The sequence below is a fragment of the Salvelinus namaycush genome, chromosome 32 (genome assembly GCF_016432855.1).
Source record: "Salvelinus namaycush isolate Seneca chromosome 32, SaNama_1.0, whole genome shotgun sequence".
Taxonomy (NCBI): Eukaryota; Metazoa; Chordata; class Actinopteri; order Salmoniformes; family Salmonidae; genus Salvelinus; species Salvelinus namaycush.
Window position 1 is genome coordinate 22,560,735 of NC_052338.1, and position 21,386 is coordinate 22,582,120.

The 21,386-nt window shown below is 42.8% G+C and overlaps 1 protein-coding gene and 1 non-coding gene across 2 annotated transcripts in view; both read left to right on the plus strand.

Annotated features, from left to right (window-relative positions):
* The window catches only part of LOC120027058 (CUB and sushi domain-containing protein 3-like), a 704,521-nt gene that overhangs the window by 493,793 nt on the left and 189,342 nt on the right, over window positions 1-21,386 (plus strand). Inside the window, exons 29-31 of the mRNA XM_038971903.1 lie at window positions 8,308-8,495; window positions 8,832-9,026; window positions 9,426-9,542. Coding sequence (XP_038827831.1) covers window positions 8,308-8,495; window positions 8,832-9,026; window positions 9,426-9,542 — 500 coding nt within the window. The remainder of the gene's footprint in view (window positions 1-8,307; window positions 8,496-8,831; window positions 9,027-9,425; window positions 9,543-21,386) is intronic.
* trnaa-ugc lies at window positions 19,377-19,452 on the plus strand. The gene has a single exon. It is a non-coding gene; the product is annotated as a tRNA-Ala (tRNA).

Sequence of the window (21,386 nt, forward strand, 5' to 3'; positions counted from 1 at the left end):
TAACAAGATATTTGTGAAGTGGTTGAAAAACCAGTTTTAATGACTCCAACCTAAGTGTATGTAAACTTCCAACTTCAACTGTAGGTGCTAGTTTTCTCCGAAGTGATTAAGGCCTACTCTCCCTCTCAGTTCCACTGAATGCACACATGCACGCAAGGTGGCCATTAATGGGAATTTTGTCACAATCACATTGAGGGGTGTTAGGTGATTATACAACGATCTCTGCTAACTGCTATCACTGTTATATTAAGATGCAATTCATGTGTTCGGCGGATAATTAGCTTCCCCAGCTGGACTTCCTTGCTTTGACCTTTCTCAGCTCCCCACTTTTAAGGTGCTGTATCAAGACATCTCGGCCTGCGTTGACTGATGCAGCCAATTAATAGAAGAAAAAAGCAAGAACTTAATGTGTTTCACACCTCAATTGCGTACAGTTTTTCATTTAACCTTTGGCAGCGGCAAGGCTTGAGCAGGCGCAGGGGCCTTCCATGGCAGACAGGGGCCAAAGGTCAAAAGGGGGTTAGGTTTGACTGCCTATAGGCTACACAGTGTGGTGTATAGCTGACAGATGTTACCGCTGCTGCCTCACTCTAAGTTAAACCTCTAACTTAAAGCTGTGTGTGTGTGTGTGTGTGTGTGTGTGTGTGTGTGTGTGTGTGTGTGTGTGTGTGTGTGTGTGTGTGTGTGTGTGTGTGTGTGTGTGTGTGTGTGTGTGTGTGTGTGTGTGTGTGTGTGTGTGTGTGTGTGTGTGTGTGTGTGTGTGTGAGATTGAGGACTAAGGATGAGAGATTGAGAGAGAGAGATTGAGGACAGAGAGAGAGAGAGAGAGAGAGAGATTGAGGACAGAGAGAGAGAGAGATTGAGGACAGAGAGAGAGAGAGATTGAGGACAGAGAGAGAGAGAGATTGAGGACAGAGAGAGAGAGAGAGAGGACAGAGAGAGAGAGAGAGAGGACAGAGAGAGAGGACAGAGAGAGAGAGAGAGAGAGAGAGAGAGAGAGAGAGAGAGAGAGAGAGAGAGAGAGAGAGAGAGAGAGATTGAGGACAGAGAGAGAGAGAGATTGAGGACAGAGAGAGAGAGAGAGATTGAGGACAGAGAGAGAGAGAGATATTGAGGACAGAGAGAGAGAGAGATTGAGGACAGAGAGAGAGAGAACCAAAAAGGAGCACGGGCTAACTTTAAACATATCTTCAGTTTTTTGTTAGCGCTAGCTAAATTAGCGCCAGCTAGCAACAGCAGCAGACAAACAAATTGGTTGCTATGGCAACGGGGCAGCAGAACAGCGCAGCAGTAGTAGCAGAGCCCACAGGCACCATGTCCACACTCCCCCTCAGCGCAGAATCCATTCTCTACCCTAAAGAGGCCAAAAATGACACAACAAGGAAAGCTTTTAAACAGAAACTACTAAAGGGGAGGCCAGAAACCCTTTTTGCAGACCTCTACAAAAACGGTGACATGAGTAATCTCATCTTCCTCAGTGACCAGCCAAATGCATGGCGCTCAGCAGTGTGCTCTCACTACCCATCCATAAAGAAAGAGGGAATCTGTAATGGGTGGAAGCTGAAAATCAAAGAGACAGACGAACCTGATAGCACCATGATAACAATCAACCTCTACAGACTGGGACTGTCATGGTGCAAGGTAACATTAGGCTGTTTGAAACAGACTTTCAGACCATTAAGGAGAGAGCGGAGAGAGAGGACACCACCAGTGACATGCCCTCCCACAAGACAAACTCCACCAGCACCACCCTCACCCCTACTCTCCCCACCCAAAAAGGCACATCCAGCACCTCTCTTCCCACCATAGTGGAGGACACGCCCCAGGAGGAGAGCGACCCACTCAGTGCAGAGCAGGCTCAGGCCCTCCTCACCACCATGGCTGCCATGAGGGATGAGTTCACCAAACTGGAGGGGGAGGTTGTCCTGCTCAGGGAGAGCGTGAGCAAACAGCAACCAGACAACCACACCTTAGAGGAGCTCCTAACCAAGGTGAGAACAGAGCAGGACAGCAGCCTTGCAACACAGCTGAAAGAGGTACAGCAAGAGAGAGACGGACTCAAGAGAGAGCTGGCTGATCTAATAAAGGAGGTGAGAGAGCTCCAAAAAGACAGGCAGAACAGTAATAACGATCTGACCACACTAAGAGAGGAGCTGCAGGAGAGAAAGAGAATAGAGAACATTGGCTGACATCGTCCTGTTGATGGACTCAAATGGGAAGTTTGTTCAGGAGAAGAAACTTTTCCCTAGACACAAAATGAGAAAGGTGTGGTGCCCAACAACGCAGAGTGCCATGGAGCTGCTTGATAAGGCCCATCTCGGGTCGCCAAGACACATAATCATACATACCGGAAGCAACGACCTGCGTGCTCAGCAGGAGAGGGTGGCGACTTCACTACGGGGAGTGATTGAGAAGGCCTCCGCAATCTTCCCCTTCTCAAGAATCGTGGTGTCAACCCTTCTACAGAGGAAGGACTTCCACCCTACCACAATCCAAAGAATAAACGCCAGCCTATCCCGGGACTGTGCCCTGCGACCCAATGTACACCTGTACAAGGAGACAGTCCCCATCCTTGCCAAGACTCTCAAGGACGTCGCTTTAAACCGCAGCCCGACCTCTCCACCCAGGAACAGCGGAGATATCTCCACCCCGCCGAGATCACCGAGACAATACCCCGGACCAGCACCCTGGAACCCCCAGCCACGACCACAGCACCACCAACCTCAATGCCCACCACAGCCAGCGCAGCACAGACCACCCCAGCCCAGCTTCAGAGCCACCCAGACGAGGTCTCCCACCCCCCTGCCCCCCACCGCAGACCCACACTTGAAGGAGCCACAGCCCAGCAGGCAGAGCTACGCACAGGCTGTTTTAGGAGCAATTGGCCCAGCCCCCACCAACCAAATGAGTGACATTAAACAAATGCTGAGTCTACTATGCTCACATGTGATAGGCCGAGGGTCATGGATGCTCACATGTGATAGGCCGAGGGTCATGGTAAGATGAGCACAAGAACTCCACCATCCTCACACTACATCCACCCAAGTGGCATGACACAAATTCTATCTTAAATGATAAACAAATCACATTTGCATAATAAGAGTTTACTTTAATTGAAAAATCATATTTTAATAGTTCTTGTTGGATTGTGAGTGTTTGTCTCATTTTGAAGGTAAAGAAAAAAAAGTTATGACATTTTTTTACATTGCATGTTGGAATTTACAAGGGTTGAAGTCCTCTGCTTTTGGGCTAAAGAGCAGAAACCCAGACTTCCTGAAAGAAATTGATGATGTTGATATTGTAGTACTACAGGAAACATGGTGCAGAGGTGATGTTTCCGCTGGCTGTCCACTAGGTTATAGGGAGGTTAATCATACCATCCACTAAATTAAAAGGAATCAAACAGGGCAGAGACTCCGGGGGAATGCTAATATGGTATAAATCTGAACTAATTAATTCAATCGAATTGATCAAAACAGGAGAATTCTTTATCTGGTTAAAAATCAACAAGGAGGCTATCTTGACAGATAAAAACGTCTTCTTCTGTGCCACATACATTCCCCCCTCAGAGTCACCCTACTTCAATGAAGAGTGTTTCTCCATTTCAGAGGGGGAAATTAGTCACATTCAGGTCCAAGGCAACGTATTATAGATGGAGTGCAAACAGTACAGACATCTACCAAAAAGCAATTAGTAGCCAAAAAATACAATCTCTCCTGGACAACTTTTTAGCCTTAACAATCTCCTTCAGCAATGAAGGTGTAAATTTGGCCGTTTGGTACATAAACTTTATATTTGACAAATTAGCCTCCTTGGCTAATTTAAAGAAGCATAAGAGCAAACCAGAAATAACAGATAATGAAAAATGGTTTGATAATGATTGCAACAATCTAAGAAAGTAATTGAGAAATATATCTAATCAAAAACACAGAGAACCAGACAACAAAAATATACGCCTTCAATATGGGGAAACACTGAAGCAATACAAACACACCCTAAGAACAAAACAGGAACAGCACATTAGAAATCAGCTGGATGGAATTGAGGAATCCATAGCATCAAACCACTTCTGGGAGAATTGGAATAAATTAAACAAACCTCATCATGAGGAATTGGCTATCCAAAATGGGGATATGTGGAGAAATCACTTTGCAAACCTCTACAGCAATATAACAAAGAGCCCGGAACAAAAAGATATACAAGAAAAATTACAAATCCTTGAATCAGCAGTCAAAGACTATCAGAATCCTGTGGATACCCCAATTACAGAAGAAGATTTATTGGAAAAACTATGCACTCTCCAACCCAAAAAGGCCTGTGGTGCTGATGGTATTTTAAATGAAATGATCAAATATACAGACCAGAAATTCAAATTGGCTATACTCAAACTCTTCAACATTATCCTCACTGCAGGTATTTTCCCTGATATTTGGAACCAGGGATTGATCACACCAATCTATAAAAATGGAGACAAATTTGACCCAAATAATTACAGAGGAATTTGCGTTAACAGCAACTTGGGGAAAATTCTCTGCAGTATTATAAATAGCAGACTACATAATTTCCTTGACGAACACAACGTCCTGAGCAGAAGCCAGATTTGATTTAAAAAAAATTATCGTACAACAGATCACATTTACACCCTCCACACTCGAATTGATAAACAAGTAAACCAAAACAAAGGCAAAATCTACTCGTGTTTTGTAGATTTCAAGAAAGCATTTGATTCAATTTGGCACGAAGGTCTTTTTTATAAACTAATAGAAAGTGGTATTGGAGGGAAAACATATGATTTTATTAAATCAATGTAAACTAAAAACAAATGTGCGGTTAAAATTGGCAACAAGCAAACAGACTTCTTCTCTCAGGGACGGGGAGTGAAACAGGGCTGCCCAATAAGTCCAACACTATTTAACATCTACATTAATGAATTGGCAAAAACATTAGAAGAATCGGCAGCACCTGATATCACCCTACACAACACTGAAATCAAGTGTCTGCTGTACGCAGATGATCTGGTGCTGCTGTCTCCCACTAAAGAGGGGTTACAGCAGCACTTAGATCATCTTCACAGGTTCTGTCAGACCTGGGCTCTGACCGTTAACCTAAAAAAAACAAATATAATGATATTCCAAAAAAGGTCCGGAAATAAGGATGGCAAATATAAATTCTATTTGGACACAGTTATATTAGAACACACCAAAACTACACATATCTAGGACCAAATATCAGCAACACAGGTAGCTTTCACATGGCTGTGAATGAGCTGAGAGACAAAGCAAGAAGAGCATTCTATGCCATTAAAAGGAACATCAAAATCGAAATTCCAATTAGAATCTGGCTCAAAAGTTTTCAATCAGTTATAGAACCAATTGCTCTATATGGCAGTGAAGTATGGGGTCCAACCTCTAAAAATGAATTTACCAAATGGGACAAACATCCAATTGAAATACTGCATGCAGAGTTTTGCAAGACTGTATTGCAAATGCAAAGAAAAACTCAAAATAACGCATGTAGAGCAGAATTGGGCCAATACCCCCTCCTCATTCGAATAGAAAAAAGAGCCATCAACCATCTAAACAACCATCTAAAAACAAGTGACCCCAAAACATTCCATCACACAGCTCTACAATGTCAAGAGATGAAACCAGAGAAGAGTCCCCTCAGCCAGCTGGTTCTGAGGCTCAGTTCACCAACCCAAACCAACCCCATAGAGCCTCAGGACAGCACTCAGAAAATCTGGCCCAACCAAATCATCACAAAACAAAACAAAAATAAAAATATATCACCTATTGGAAAGACACCACAAAAAAATCAAAGTCAATTTCAATGCTATTTGGCTCTAAACATGGTGGCAGACTATCTGACCACTGTGACTGATAGAAAACTGAGGAAAACATTGACTAGGTACAGACTCAGTGGGCACAGTCTTGCTATAGAGACCGGTCGTCACAGACAAACCTGGCTGCCCAGAGAGGACAGGCTCTGCTCACTCTGCTCCAGGGGAGAGGTAGAGACAGAGCTGCATTTCCTATTACACTGTGACAAATACTCAGACCTAAGAGAATATTTATTTCCCAAAATTATAATTCAATACAAAGAATTTGAAACTATAAAAGAAAAAATCTAATATTTATTGGGTGAAAAGCCAAAATGTGCAGTTTTGGCAGCCAAATATGTGTCCTCCTGCCACAACCTGAGGGACAGCCAGTGAAAAGTGCAAAGTAATGTCGATAATATGTCCTGTTTTGTTTTGTCTTTCATACCAGGTCATATGTCTTCTCAAATCATATTGACACTGGTCTACTACCATTGCTTTAATGTATTGTTGTTCTGATTAATATTGTTGTTGTAGTTGTTGTTAATGGTAATCCCATGTCCACTACTACTATTATTATTGCTGTTGGTCCCACCATTTATATATAAATGTATATTTTTAGACACGTATACTTTGACATGGCAAGTTCATTATTACTTACAATGTCAATAAAGTGAATTGAATTGAATTGAATTGAATTGAGAGAGAGAGAGAGAGAGAGAGAGAGAGAGAGAGAGAGAGAGAGAGAGAGAGAGAGAGAGAGAGAGAGAGAGAGAGAGAGAGAGAGAGAGAGAGAGAGAGAGAGAGAGAGAGAAATTGTGCAAGACAGAAAAATAAAGAAATAGAGGGGGGTGAGTTAAAGGTAATATCTCCTTAGTTGTGTTAAAAAAGTAATGTTTTATATTTGAGCTGAAAGCAAGCCACTGCAGTGATGATGACACAGCTGTTTTCAAGGGACCAGTATCAGGCAACCATTTTGGTTCCACCAGTTAGACAGTTTCATCTGGTGTGTAAAGTGAGCTCTCTTCTCATTTGAATGGTCCTATCCCACAAAACAATGATAACACAGTACAGTGGAAAAGTGGCTATTGGCAGTGGGACGTGGTACAGGGTTAACCAGGGTTCTCTAATGAAAAGCCTTTTGTTCCGTTCCATCTCACAGACGACCATTACACACTCCATTACTGACACTATTCTCCCCCCAAAAGACCACCACATTAAATATGTTCCCAATTAAAATAGAGAAAATTAATAATAATATATTGTAAAAAAGTCAGGGTTGACATGGTGAGGAATAAGGATGTTACACATAATATTACACTGGTGCAGTTACAAAGGGTGTCCCCCAGCACCGAGCCCTGGGGGACACCCTTTGTAACTGCACCAGTGTAATATTATATAGTAAAAAGGGACCCATTGCATTGGCAAGGTGGCAAATTTGGATTTCATTGTCATTGTCACCAAATTGGGTATTATCTTCGCCGTGTATTCGTTAGCTACCAAGTAAAATTGGTTGAGTGACAGCTCCAGAGGCTAAGCTAATTAAACGATCTGAACACATCTGGTTATCAACATTTAATGACTTTATTAATATGGTGTAGAGCAGGAGTTCCCCCCCATGTTTGGATTTCTATTATCTTACAATGAGCCCTTAGCCTTAGATACGGGCTCATTGAAGTGTGGCAATATCACTTGGCATACTCTTTCAGAAATATTATTAAAGAAAATACACCTCCAAATCTCTCTTATGTAAATGAACATCCCTGATAGAGAAAATGCACACGCCCACAAACACAACACACGCACACACTCATTCTCGGAAATGCGGAGCATGGGAGACGAGCTGTTAGTAGACAAACTTTTGTGATGAGGTTGCAGCTCAATAGGATAAGTGCCTCATCTTTGACTATACCAAAGCAATTACACTCCCCGGGTATTTATAGATGCTAGCATCCTTAGTGTTAGCGTTTTCCCACAGCACAGATAAGGGAAATTAATGGAGCGCTAGCAACCGCTAACTGGGAAAAGGGGGATATCATCATGTTGTCCGGCTCCACAGCTGAGACCCATAGAGAGGAGAGGTTACAGTTGATCTGAGGAATCTATTCATTAGTGTCTGTGGCATTGGGTGGACACAGACATCTGAGGCATCTGTCACTGTGTGTCAATGTGTGAATCGCGGGGCCTTTTGAGTGTTGTCGCTAACCTCCCACCTCGACCGTGCACACAAGGCCATGAAAGCAGACAGTAGTTTCTAGTCATCTCTGCCGATTTTATTTGATGTATTACTGTATACGGCACACAGACAGATGTATTGAAACCCAAACAAGCTCAGCAGAAAGAGAGAGAGAGTTTCTCTAAAAGGGTTTTCTAAAAAAAGAACACGCTCCTCCAGATATGGTATGGCGGGGGAATTGGATGGAGTCTTTGATCTGATTTGTCTCTTTCTCTCTTACTCTCTCGCTCTCTTTCTCTATCCCTCCCTCTAGTTTCAGCATTGAGCCCAACTATGACTTCCTGTATATCTACGACGGACCAGACAGCAACAGCCCTCTGATTGGTAGCTTTCAGGACAGCAAGCTTCCGGAGAGAATCGAGAGCAGCTCCAACACCATGCACCTGGCTTTCCGCAGCGATGGCTCTGTCAGCTACACCGGTTTTCACCTGGAATATAAAGGTAGTAGAACAGAGGAACATTTCTGCTTCGCTATTTAAATTGGTTCCTATACCAATGTCAGAAATGTGCATTGTTTCCTTTTATTGTTTTGTATGCACAGAATGTGTAATGAGAATCCAAATGCTTTCTATCCACAGTATTCTGGTAGTAGAGGTGGATACAATGTTTTAGCATTTGAATTATGAGTTTTGTTAAACTCTCCTCAACATCTTTCAACAAAGAAACTCCCTCACTGCCTGTGTTACCTGTTTGCATATCCTGTTCACACTACTGTTAAAGCTTATTTGTTATATACAGTATATACTGTATGTGTATATATATCTTTCCCCTCTTCAGCCAAGCTGCGTGAGTCGTGCTTTGATCCAGGCAGTGTGATGAACGGGACCAGGCTGGGCAGTGACTACAAGCTGGGTTCCACTGTGACGTTCTACTGCGAGTCGGGCTACGTTCTCCAGGGCTACTCCACGCTCACCTGCATCATGGGGGACGACGGCAGGCCCGGCTGGAACAGGGTGCTGCCCAGCTGTCAAGGTACACAACATGCATACTGACATAGGCCTACCTGTTGAAGCTAGAGAAAGGCAGTTAGATATGGTCATAGCAGTGTACTAACGGAAATAAATCTGTTAGGATGTTTACTGAGCTGGGAGAAAAATCCAATAAAACAATTTGTGGGGATAAAGAATTGCCCAAAAGTTGTAGCCACTGTAAAACAATCAATATGACTTACAGCACACATGTAAGCACACGGAAGAGAATCATAAGACTAGACTGCTAAGCTGTCTGTGTAATCCTTGTGTGTGTTCCATGCTGCTCGTTTCTGGGAGACTTCGCATGGCCAATGTATTGAATAAATGTGAGCTAGATGCTCCTTCAGAGAGGTACGTTAGAAGTTGAGCGGTGCTCTGTGTGTCTGTTTGTGTTCCCCAGCACCGTGTGGGAGTCGTTCCACAGGGTCAGAGGGCACGGTGCTGTCTCCTAACTTCCCCCGCAACTACACCTCAGGACACAGCTGTGTGTACTCCATCTCCGTGCCACGAGAGTTTGGTAAGTACACACAGTTATACAATTCATTCAAATTTGAGTGAAATGACCTTGATAAGCTCGGGACTTTGGTAAGGACACACGTCCTGACACTTGTGCTTGGGATATGTTTGGTGTGACAAATGCTGGAGGTGGCATGAACTCATAACAGTCTTTCGTAAAAGACAGATTTTGCTGCCAACTCCGTGCCACCTAAGTTTGGTAAGGACACATACAGTATAAACTTAAACGTCGAGACCTTTGGTGTGAAATAAGATCAATGTGGTGGGAATTCATGACAGTCTGAACTTTGTTTTTCAACAAAAGATGGACTTCACTGAAAATACTGTAGCAGTCTTCTATGCTTCATAGCAGATTTCAATTTCATGCATTTTTAAAGGCAAACATCAATGTTGAAAAAGTTCAACACATCCATCATCGCTTTGGGAAAATGTTGCCATTTCATCTTGATATTAGGCCACGATTTGATGACATTGGCTTCTGCTGTATAAATATCTTTGTGTTCTTCATACCATTTCATTCTTTCATCAGTATAGTCCCTCTTTTACATCAGGTGGATGTGATCTGTCTCTTCAACTGTTTCTCCATCCAACACCTATTACCCATTAATTGGGATGTAGCACACTGTATTTGATCATTATAATCGACTCCAAAACGTTATTCTAATGCTCATATTTCCTTTCATGTGGTTAGGATGACTGATTTTCACTGATTGGTCTCTCTTCCAATAGTCTTCAATGCATCGTGTTATGTGAGTTAACACTGTAAATTTAATGAAAAGATTGACATGTTTCAGCATGCTAGCTTGTTATATTGCAAAGTGTTACAATACCATTGCACTTGATTTACACTGCTTATCTTAATCAATCAGCGAAAATAATATAGTAGAAAAGTCAATTGTGTTACATTTGGACAGCAAACATGGCCTGTCTCTGTTGTAGTGGCTGCAGCTCAATCCTCTCTTTGTGCCTATTCCCTAACATGGGGCTTGTGAAAGTGGCCTTTTTCTACACAATAGGATCCGTACAATTGTCACAATCGTCTGTAAAACCCGATCCGTGTGAGCTACATACTAATAAGTCACCACCAATGAAAGATGAGACTCTCACAAACACGAGTTTTGACTCTACGACATCCACAAGCTTCACGACAGTCGTCTGAACTCTGTCATGGACGTCCTCATTTCCAAGAGGTCTTCTCACAAAACCGACTGTCTAGATAGACCAAACCATTGGAGCTACAAACTAATATGTCACCAATATCGAAAGAGGCGACTCTCACAAACACGAAAGTCTGAAGGTAACCCAGTATCAGGCTGTAAAAATAGCAAAAAGTGCATTGGGGGTCAAATGTACCACGAATAACGTGACAAAACATGGGTCAATTTGTTGTTGTTGTTGTTGTTTTTCCTATATCTCGCAGATATAACAGACACTTCAAAATCTTGATCCTTATGATTTATTTTTGGACTGTCTGTTTTGCCATGAACACGTGTTATTTAATGTGTATCTATGAGCTATAGCAGTAAAGGCCAAATTCAATGTTGTTTCATCAAAAAACCTTTTGATACCTACTGGGGTCCTAAAATTCTAAATCAGATGGCTAAATGATGCATTATATAATCATATTAAAACAATTCCATATGTTAACTAGATCTTGTGATCTAAGGGCGTAGACCTACAGGTAACACCAACAACAACAAATGTTATTTAACAAATATTTATCTCACTGTTACACTTAATATTTTAAGCTTCACCACCATTAGTTTATTAATGTGTTTTCAAGCTGATTGTTTGAAAGAAAAGAGTTGATTATGTGTAACAAACACAATACAGATATAACTCAGGTTACTCAGTAGAGTTTTGCTCAGACAGTGGGGGGCAATGGGAAGGATTATTGTGAGGATTATTTCTAATTTCTATCCCTCTGTGTGACCCAGTCCTGTCAGTCCTCTAACTCAGAGTTCACAATACTGCTCTCTCAAACTCAGAGATATCCATTTAAAAGGAGTGCATTTGTTCTCTAAAGCCGGATACAAAAAGCCTGGCTGTTTTGTGGTGTGGATTTGCTCAAAGGGGATTGACTCTTCAACAGCCCTTCTTAACACTCACTCGGTACTGTTAGCTGTTGTCTCTGGCTGTAACTGTTATAAATATCCATGTCCATAGAACGCATTGCGTTTATTTATAGCCTTTGTGTTATAGACTTTGTGTGTGTGTGTGTGTGTGTGTCCTATTACCCCGATACCTCCACGTATAGTTATAATGTAATGAATATCAGTTATTTAATATGATATGATTAAGACATTGGACTTGAAACCATCAGGCTTAGCAAACAATGTGGAGGATAATTGATTGCTGGCTACAATTGGCAGAATGTGCTCTAATCACTATATTAAAATATGCAAGCATTTTTCTGTCACAAGCTACATAGCATATGTCTGTCACAGACTTTTGGGGTAGACACATCTGAAGACAAGGTTATCTGAAATGTGCCAGGATTCATGAGAGCGTTAGTAAGCCTGTTCTAGCTCCTGTGTTAGGTCCAAGTGAAGACTGTAAAGCTTCAGGTTCTCTTCTCCCATGGCAAAACACAAATACAATTCACCTGAACAAGATCAATAAAGACATAAATAGATTGGAGATGGAGAAGTTTGTTCCCAAGATGTAGGTTTGCCTTTCTGTGTAATGCACGACCAACTGGGAGCTAACTGGGAGCTAACGGGGAGCTAACGGGGAGCTAACGGGGAGCTGTCGGGGAGCTGTCGGGGAGCCAACGGGGAGCCAACGGGGATTGGATTTTCATCTGAAGGTAATAGGTATCATGGATATTAACATAGACAGCGTCTTTTGTGCGCCTTTGCTTTATCTGCCATTGGTTTTGATTGACCTGATCTTTGATCACTGTGAGCAGCACATTCTGGACATAAATCACTGGTAGAACATCAGTAGCAAGGGACCACAACACACACACATACACACACACACACACACACACACACACACACATAGAAAGGCATACACACTTCCATGGACGCATGCACAAACACAGACGCATACACAGATGCATATACACACACATCTATAAATGCACTCATGCAGACGGACACATACACAGATGCATACACACACATATCCATGAACGCACACACATACACACACACAAACAGATTGTTACAAGATGCAGGCATCGCATTTTGTTGTTCCCTCTGACAAACAATGCTAGCGGTGGGAAGGCTGAATTCTCATTTCACTAGCCCAGCAGGATAACTGGTTGCAATAATGAAGTCATTGCAACCAGCTTAGTCGTCTGGGACAATAGCTGAAGTTCTTGCTAGAATCGGTCAATTTTTGAGCAACAACGGCACAGTACATTTGTAGCATCTCTTCATAATACGAAATCCTAGATCAGCACTCCTACACTGAGGTGGCTCAGACTCAGAGCTAGCCTTTCTGAGGTAAAGAGTTAATCCTATGGGTTCACTGCTCTAAATTATTTTGCCTATTTATTGCCTTTCCTCCCTAATCTTCTACATTTGCACACACTCTACATAGATTTATCAATCGTGTTATTGACTGTACGTTTGTTTATGTGTAACTCGGTGTTGTTTTTGTCGCACTGCTTTGCTTTATCTTGGCCAGGTCACAGTTGTAAATGAGAACTTGTTCTCAACTGGCCTACCTGGTTAAATAAAAGTGAAATAAAATGTGTGTTTAATAATTTTTTATAATCAGAAAATAGAAAGTGACATGTCATTTGAAAGCTACAGGCCGTGTATTTTTGTAAATGAAACTCAAATCTTACTGCTAGCAAAGAACCCCACACCCCCCCATAAAGGCCGTAAAGTTTGTAATGTAGATCAAGTCACCAAAAGTGCAAACATTTAGTATACATGGAAAGGGTACAATGACCCTGATGGTCATTGCATTTCCTTCTCCATCCACATTACCTTGTATGCATCCTCCACATGCACTGGTAAAATAAGTTTAAAGTGTCTTCAACTATCTGTGTCTTACTTAAAAAGAGGACTCTTCAATTTTATTCTGTTATATTACATCTTGTTTTTTTACTATAAAATAGGTATGTTTTGACTGTGATAAGGGCTTGCGAAATAAGAGCGTCTTGTCTGCTAAATGAACAAAACAAGGCTATGCCATTGCACAGCAATAGGCTTCTACAAGCAAGCGCCACAATATTGAGGTTACTACCTTTTTGATATACTTTGTTCAACGATATAATATTGTTACGTACTCCTCTTGGGAACGCAACACCCCGCTACATCTCAACTCCCCGTGGAGTGAAAAAAGTATATGATCGTAGGTGCGGGGAAGGACGACTGAGGCAGAGAAAAATACCATTTACAGGGAATGTATTATTCCTTAACACGGTAATGTGGGGAAAAGGGGCTGGATGGAACCAAAGCAAAGAAAGTAAATGTTAGAGTCCCCTCTCCTACCTTACCTGCCTTCCCACTTCTTACCTAACCTTAAGCACCTGGTGTGCTAACCAAAATACAGATCTTACCTAGTGTGCATAGACAGAGTAAATACTACGGGTTATGTATGCCCGGAGGCCTCTTGCCTAAACACTCCCAAGGTGCGTTCCCCTTCCCCCCCTGGGAACAAATGAAACAGAATAATTTCAATGAACAATTTCAGTTAACTAAAAACACAAAGTCCTATTGGCATAAACATACCTCTGAAGGAGCGGCTACAAAATAATATCAACAAAACTTTCACTGACCAACACAGGACATAAAAAGAAGCTCTCCTCCCTGAGGGAGGAACACTGGCTGTTATCTACCTGGAGAAGGAGTTGGTAATTGAAGAGACAGCTGTTTCCCCTGACGAGAGGGAGGGGTCAGAGCTCCAATCAACGATGGAGCTGACCAATCAGCTGCTTTAGGATTCCAGGAAGCCATTTCCTGAAATGCACACACATACAAATCCACAACAACACAGAAACTGGGGAACGTAACAATATAAAAAGTTGATATTACAGTTTCAATACATGAAAATGGCATTTGTTTTTTTATTGACTGAATATATATGAGACAATTTAGCAATTAGGATTTGTTATCTGTAATGGTTATGATAAATGAGGCATTGTTGCGCACTGTTGGCATGTAGATAAATTCACTTTTTTTTTAGTGCTGGTCTTCTGTTCTAAAAATAGCTTCTTCTTTTTGGCGGGGGTGGTACTCGAGTACTCAAAAAGAAATCATGCAAGTACTCGAACAGTCCAAAAAGGTCAAATGCCCATCTCTACCACTCACCCATTCATTCATTTCCCCCGAACCCAGAGCCACCAATGTTAAAGAATGCACTGTTCTGCAGCAATTTTTTTATGTTTCATTATTCTGTCACAAAGAATGACAGCAGCAATATTTCAGACAATGACAAGTTTGGTCTAGCAGATGATTAATGTAGAAGGAGAGAGAGCAGAGAGTGAAAGTGCTTCTCTCCCCTTCTCTCTCTCTCTCCCATCACTCTCTTTCTCTATCACCCATTTCTGCCCCCCCTCTCTCTCTCTTTCTCTCACTCTCTCTCTGGCCTCAGGCACACCATGTAAAATCAATGGAGAGATCTTCCTCTTCTCCTACCACGCCATTCCGCTCACATTTGTGTGAACTATCCCTTTAATTGTAGAAAAGAGTTGGAATGTTGAATTTTCAATACACTGGCTTGACTGTCCAATATTGTTTTAGCCTCCTATATTCAGATTATGTTTGTATAGTCCTATAAATCACCTGCAGACATTTTTCTTTATTCTTTGTTTCATAATGTTTGTTGTCCTTTTTTGGTCTATCACCTTTTTCTCTCACTCATTCAGGTTATTCTGGTATTAAAAGGCAATTGATTTGGATTAAAGCTGTTACTAAACAACCTGGGGGATGCATTATTCGCAATTAGCATCAAATATAATCATATATAATATACTACATTGACATTTACAGTCCCACCAACAGTAGACGACTGCAATGCCAGGCAGCAGAACACACACACAAAACATACACGCACGAAAGCACACACTTCCACCACATGATTCCTACTGCTGTTACCAAGGGGATCATTTCATCATTATGTTTTTTTTTTACTGATGGGCTGTCTGCCATCATCTCCAGCCCATTTAAGGCTAATAGGGGAAAGGGAAAACCTAGTCAGTAGCACAACTGAGGGCATTCAACCAAAATATGTTTCCCGCTTTTAACCCAAACCCTCTGAATCAGAGAGGTGATGTGTGCTACCTTAATCGACGTCCACATTATCGGAACCCGTGGAGCAGTTGTTGTTGGCGATTAACTTGCCAGCTCGGAGAGTAGAAATAGTGACCTTTCGTTTAATGGCCCAATGCTCTTAACTGCTATGCTACCTGCCGCCCCTTAATACCAACCCAAAGTGGCAAACGGACATATTTGCACATTTCAATACTTTCAAACATCCGCTGTCAGAGCACGTGGGTTTGGAGAAGAAAAAAGTCTGAAATAATGCAGAAATGTAATTATATTGACTGAGCTGTCTAGTTGTTGCATTATGGATCTGATGTGCATGTTGGTGAAAAGAGAGAAACATTAACCCATGCCATTAAACTATTGCACTTTTACCACACCACTATTGTGGGATGCCATTGTTGACTCTTCGTGCACCAAAGGCCATTTATTTTCCTTTTTGTACTTTAACTATTTGCACATTGTTACAACACTGTATATAGACATAATATGACATTTGAAATGTCTTTATTCTTTTGGAACTTTTGTGAGTGTAATGTTAACTGTACATTTTTTATTGAGAGAGAGAATATTCCTCATCACTTCTAAAACCGTATATCTAACCCATCTTCTCCAGCTATACAGATGGCCTCCCCGACACACCATATCTCTTTCAACATCTCCACACTTTTTCAAAAATTCAAAATTCAACAACACACATTTGGCCTTTTCCTTATTCGAATACCTGTACCCTATTATAAACATCCCAGCATTAAACTCCACCCCCAACCGCTCAAACAGACATTCCAACAAAGACATTAATGGCATTAACCTGGCGCACACAGAAAACACATGATGCACAGTTTCACTCATGACAAAGAAAGGACACCCCTGTCCGACTCCCGTGTCACCCCTTACCAACAAGCTATTAGTGGCCAGGGCTCCATGTAGAACCCTCCACTGGAGGTCCCCTGACCTCTTTGGTACTGGGGGTTTGTAGAGCCCCCTCTTATCTAAAACCCACAATACTCTCTGCCCCACATACCCCCTGCCACTGATGTGCCTTCACTCCTGTTAGGCTCCTAATGTTCCTCACCTTAATGCAGAAGTTGTAAAGGATTTTACTTCCCACCCAGTGGTGGAAAAAATTGTCAATTCTCATACTTGAGATACCTTAAAGATACCTTAAAGATACCTTAATATAAAATGACTCAAGTAAAAGTGAAAGTCACCCAGTAAAATACTACTTGATTTAAAGTCTATAAGTATTTGGTTTGAAATATACTTAAGTATCAAAGTAGAAGTGTAAATAATTTCAAATTCCTTATATTAAGCAAACCAGACAGCATAATTTTCTTGTTTATTTTAATTTACTGATAGCCAGGGGCACGTTCCAACACTCAGACATCATTTACAAATGAAGCATTTGTTTAGTGAGTCCGTCAGATCAGAGGCAGTAGGGATGACCAGGGAAGTTCTCTTGATAAGTGTGTGAATTTGATAATTTTCCCGTCCTGCTAAGCATTCAAAATGTGACGAGTACTTTTGGGTGCCAGGGAAAATGTAGAGTAAAATGTATATAATTTTCTTTAGGATTGCAGTGAAGTAAAATTTAAAAAAGTAAAAGTAGTCAAAAATATAAATAGTAAGTAAAGTACAGATAACCCAAAAAACGAATTAAGTAGTACTTTCAAGTATTTTTACTTAAGTACTTTACACCACTGCTCCCACACACTCAAACTACCCTAGGCTCAGAGTGTTAAAGTCCAACAAGTCCTACATACCCCCTTGCCAGTGCCCAGTCTCTGCCGTCACCTGCAGTGGCGGAAACATTGGTGACCCCTCCCCCTTTGGCAGCTGCATGCATGCAGGTTTCCTCCAGTCGACATCAGTATGGTACAGCAGTCTCTGCGCCGCCTTTAGTCGGAATGCAGCCACCCTGCTTTCCAGTTCCACCAGGCCCTGTCCTTCTTCGTGGACGGACATGTACAACACTGCCGCCCTCAGCCGGTGACCAGAAAAAATCCACCAGGTTGAGGACAACCAGTTTCTGCCACAAGGAGGATACCGCCAGGTTGTTGATTATCAGCGCCCTCCCTCTATATGACACTTGGGACAGGAGCCACCTCCACCTGGCCAATCTTGACACCACTGCCTGTGAAAGCCCCACCCAGTTCTTTGTGACCCACCTCTCCAAGTCCAGGTACACCCCCAACATGTTAAGCCCTTCACAACCCCACTGCAAATCCCTCAAGGCCCCACATAACAGAGTTTTGCTCTTGCCCCAGTTCACCTTCGCTGACAAAGCTCCCTCGTACACCTTCAGACTAGTCTCTAGTGCCTGCATGTCCTGCCCATCCCTGTCCATCACAGAAACGTCATCTGCATATACCGACACTGCTATGCCTGTCAACACACCCATGCCTGTCCAGCACACTCCCTGTAGTCTCTTGCGTAGGAGGCCCAAAAAAGGCTTAATGGCTAGTGTATATAACTGCCCCGATATAGGGCATCCTTGTCTAATGCCCTACCTCACTCAGACTGGCCTATTGCGCCCCCCTCCCATCTTGACCATACATGACGTCCAGCATACATCTTCACACAAGCCAAAAACCTTTCCTCAAGCACAGACATCACATTAAACAGATACTTATGGTCCACTCTATCAAAAGTCTTCTCTTGGTCTAAAGAGACCAGTCCAAAGTTCACATTAGAATCTCTCGACATGTCCAACATATCCCTGATTAAGAACAAACTGTCCGTGATTGAGCATCCCGGTACACAATATGTCTAGTCCTTGCGTAATATAGAGTCCAGATGGGACTTCAGTCTGTTATCAAGGACATTGGCAAATATATTGTAGCCCGCACAGAGCAATGCCACAGGCCTCCAGTTCTTAAGTTCACAAAAGTCCTCTTTTTTGGGCAGGAGAGTCAGAGCCGCCTGACGGCAGCTCATCGGCAACTCTCCTACCCCGTCGCGCTCACGCAACATGCAAAAGAAGTCCAGTCGAATTATTCCCCAGAATTTTTTATAAAACTCCACTGGGAGTCCATCGACCCCCAGTTCACGGTCGGGGGACATCTGGGTTACGGCCTCTGCCAGTTCATGGGACAAAAGGGGAATGTCCATTTCATCCTTCTGTGCCAGAGAGAGCTTTTAGGGAGTTCTGCAAACAAAACCTGAGCACACATAGGATCGCACAGTCCTAAAACTCCACAGTCCGCTCCTGCATCTCCCCCACCACAGAGGTCACCCACTCATCCGACAGCCGCAGACAATGCATACCCTTGGCTTCACCGGTCTGTCTTTCCAAACCAAAGAAGTAGCTTGGAGCATCCATCTCATTGAGCATGAAGAACCTAGCTCTTACAAGTTCTGGATCGAATCCCCGAGCTGACAAGGTAAAAATCTGTTGTTCTGCCCCTGAACAAGGCAGTTAACCCACTGTTCCCTGGTAGGCCGTAATTCTAAATAAGAATTTACCTCCACTTCACTGATATTACGCTCGAGTTCCCCCAATACGTTCCTAGCCTCTAAGGATGAGTGAGCTGTTTACTGTTGACTGAAAAGCCGAATTTGAACTTTTCCCACATCCCACCATGTGACTCAGAGACTCATACTCATGGGGTCCCGTGTAGCTCAGTTGGTAGAGCATGGCGCTTGCAACGCCAAGGTTGTGGGTTCGATTCCCACGCGGGGCCAGTACAAAAAAAGTATGAATGTATGTACTTGTAAGTCGCTCTGGATAAGAGCGTCTGCTAAATGACTTAAATGTAAATGTAATACTCCTCTCTTTGCAGCTCCCACCTTTCCCAAAAAGTCTGGAAACCTGAGCAAAAAGTGTATCTTGTAAGAGCTTTACATTAAACCATGGTTATGTGGTGATCCGAAAAACCCACCTGGAGAATGGTAGCGCCCACAGCCTATTGCTCTGATTCCTGGACATGTAAAACAGATCCTAGTTGGGCTGCACTCACCCTAACCCAAAAGACCCATGTATACTCTCTTGTGTTGGGATGTCTAGGTCTCCAAACATCCACTAGGTCAAACTGCTTAATGATGTCCTCTCCATTTCTATCTTTTGTAAAATCTATTGTACAGTTCCAGTCCCTACCTACCACCAGAGTTCCTGTCTAAGACATCCAAACAGACGCCCCCTCTCTCTCCATGTGTTAGGCGCATACACATTTATAATGACAAAACCCCTGTTGTAAATTTCTGCTTTCACTACAAGCAGTCTACCCCTACACACCTCCCTTGAGGATAACAATTTTAAGGCCAGACCCAGTGCAAGAAGGACTGCCACCCCTGCACTAACATTTGTTCCATGGCTCAGCACACTTGCGCCTTTCCACCAGAGGACCCAATCAACTTCATTCACCACATCACTATGCGTCTCCGCATCTCTGGCGCCATTTATATTAAGCGAGCCTACCCGAAGAGCCTCCATAAGAAGTGGGAGAAAAGCAAGCAAAGAAATAGACCAATAGCAAAGCTCAAAAAGACCCAGTGCCAGAAAATAAAAATATTAATCTAAACAGCATCTGAAGATAGACCATTATGCATGTCTGTGACTACTTCCTCAACCTAAAACGTTTCCTTTGTGAGAGTACACCATGCCCCTCATTTTTCATAGCGTGTTGTACACATCTTATAAACTTTCCTGGATCGCAAAAGTTTTTTTCCCCTTTAGTCTCATTAAGGAACCTTGACAGTTCCCTCACCATGTACTTTGACCCCTTTGCCTGACTGGCTGTCAGCTCTGGACCCATTGAAGAGGAGTCTGAAAAGAAAGCCTCCGCATCGTCATCTTCATCTCCCATCCTGACCGCCTGCCCTTTCTCTCTAGTCGGGGCCTCTCCCCCAGCACCAGGCAAAGGTGCCTTTGACCACACCAGCCTCTCCCCTCTCACCTCCTTTCTTCTCCCCCTTTTTCCTCTTCCGCTTGACACTCTCTTCCACCGGCCCCTAGTCGCTTGCCCTTCCAGATTAACCTGACTAGGCCCAGCCTCATCTACACCGCCATCCATGACATGAATAGACCCAGTCTCAGGTACAGCACCATCCATAACATGACTAGACCCAGCCTCATTTACACCAGCATCTCTCTCCTTTCTAGGCCCAGCCTTATCTACACCACCATCTATAGCATGACTAGACCCAGCCTCAGCTACACCACCATCTATAGCATGACTAGACCCAGCCTCATCTACACCACCATCTACAGTGGTTGCTCCACTAAAAGTTTTGCAATTATGCTGCGAGACTTAGAGGTAATTTATGGTTTAGTACAGTACCCTGCATCACTACTTCATTGCTCCAGACCAGCGTGAGGGGATTTAGAGCACTGATTATGCTTTTGGGTCCTACTGTGTCTCTAACTGACATTGAATGGGTGACATAAACCTAAATAGAAACTGATAATTGTGCACGACTTCAGTATTACTTTCTAAAACTGTTGTTACACTAAGGTTTTTATTATTTTATTTTGTTAGGATTATTTTGCTCTTACTGGAGTACTGTAGTCCACTCCCGACCGGTCATGTTGTACAGCGCCTGAGTGGCGTAACGGTCTAAGACGCTGTGTTGCTACAGATGCTGGTTCAATGTCTGTGCCGGCCTCGAATGTGAGACCC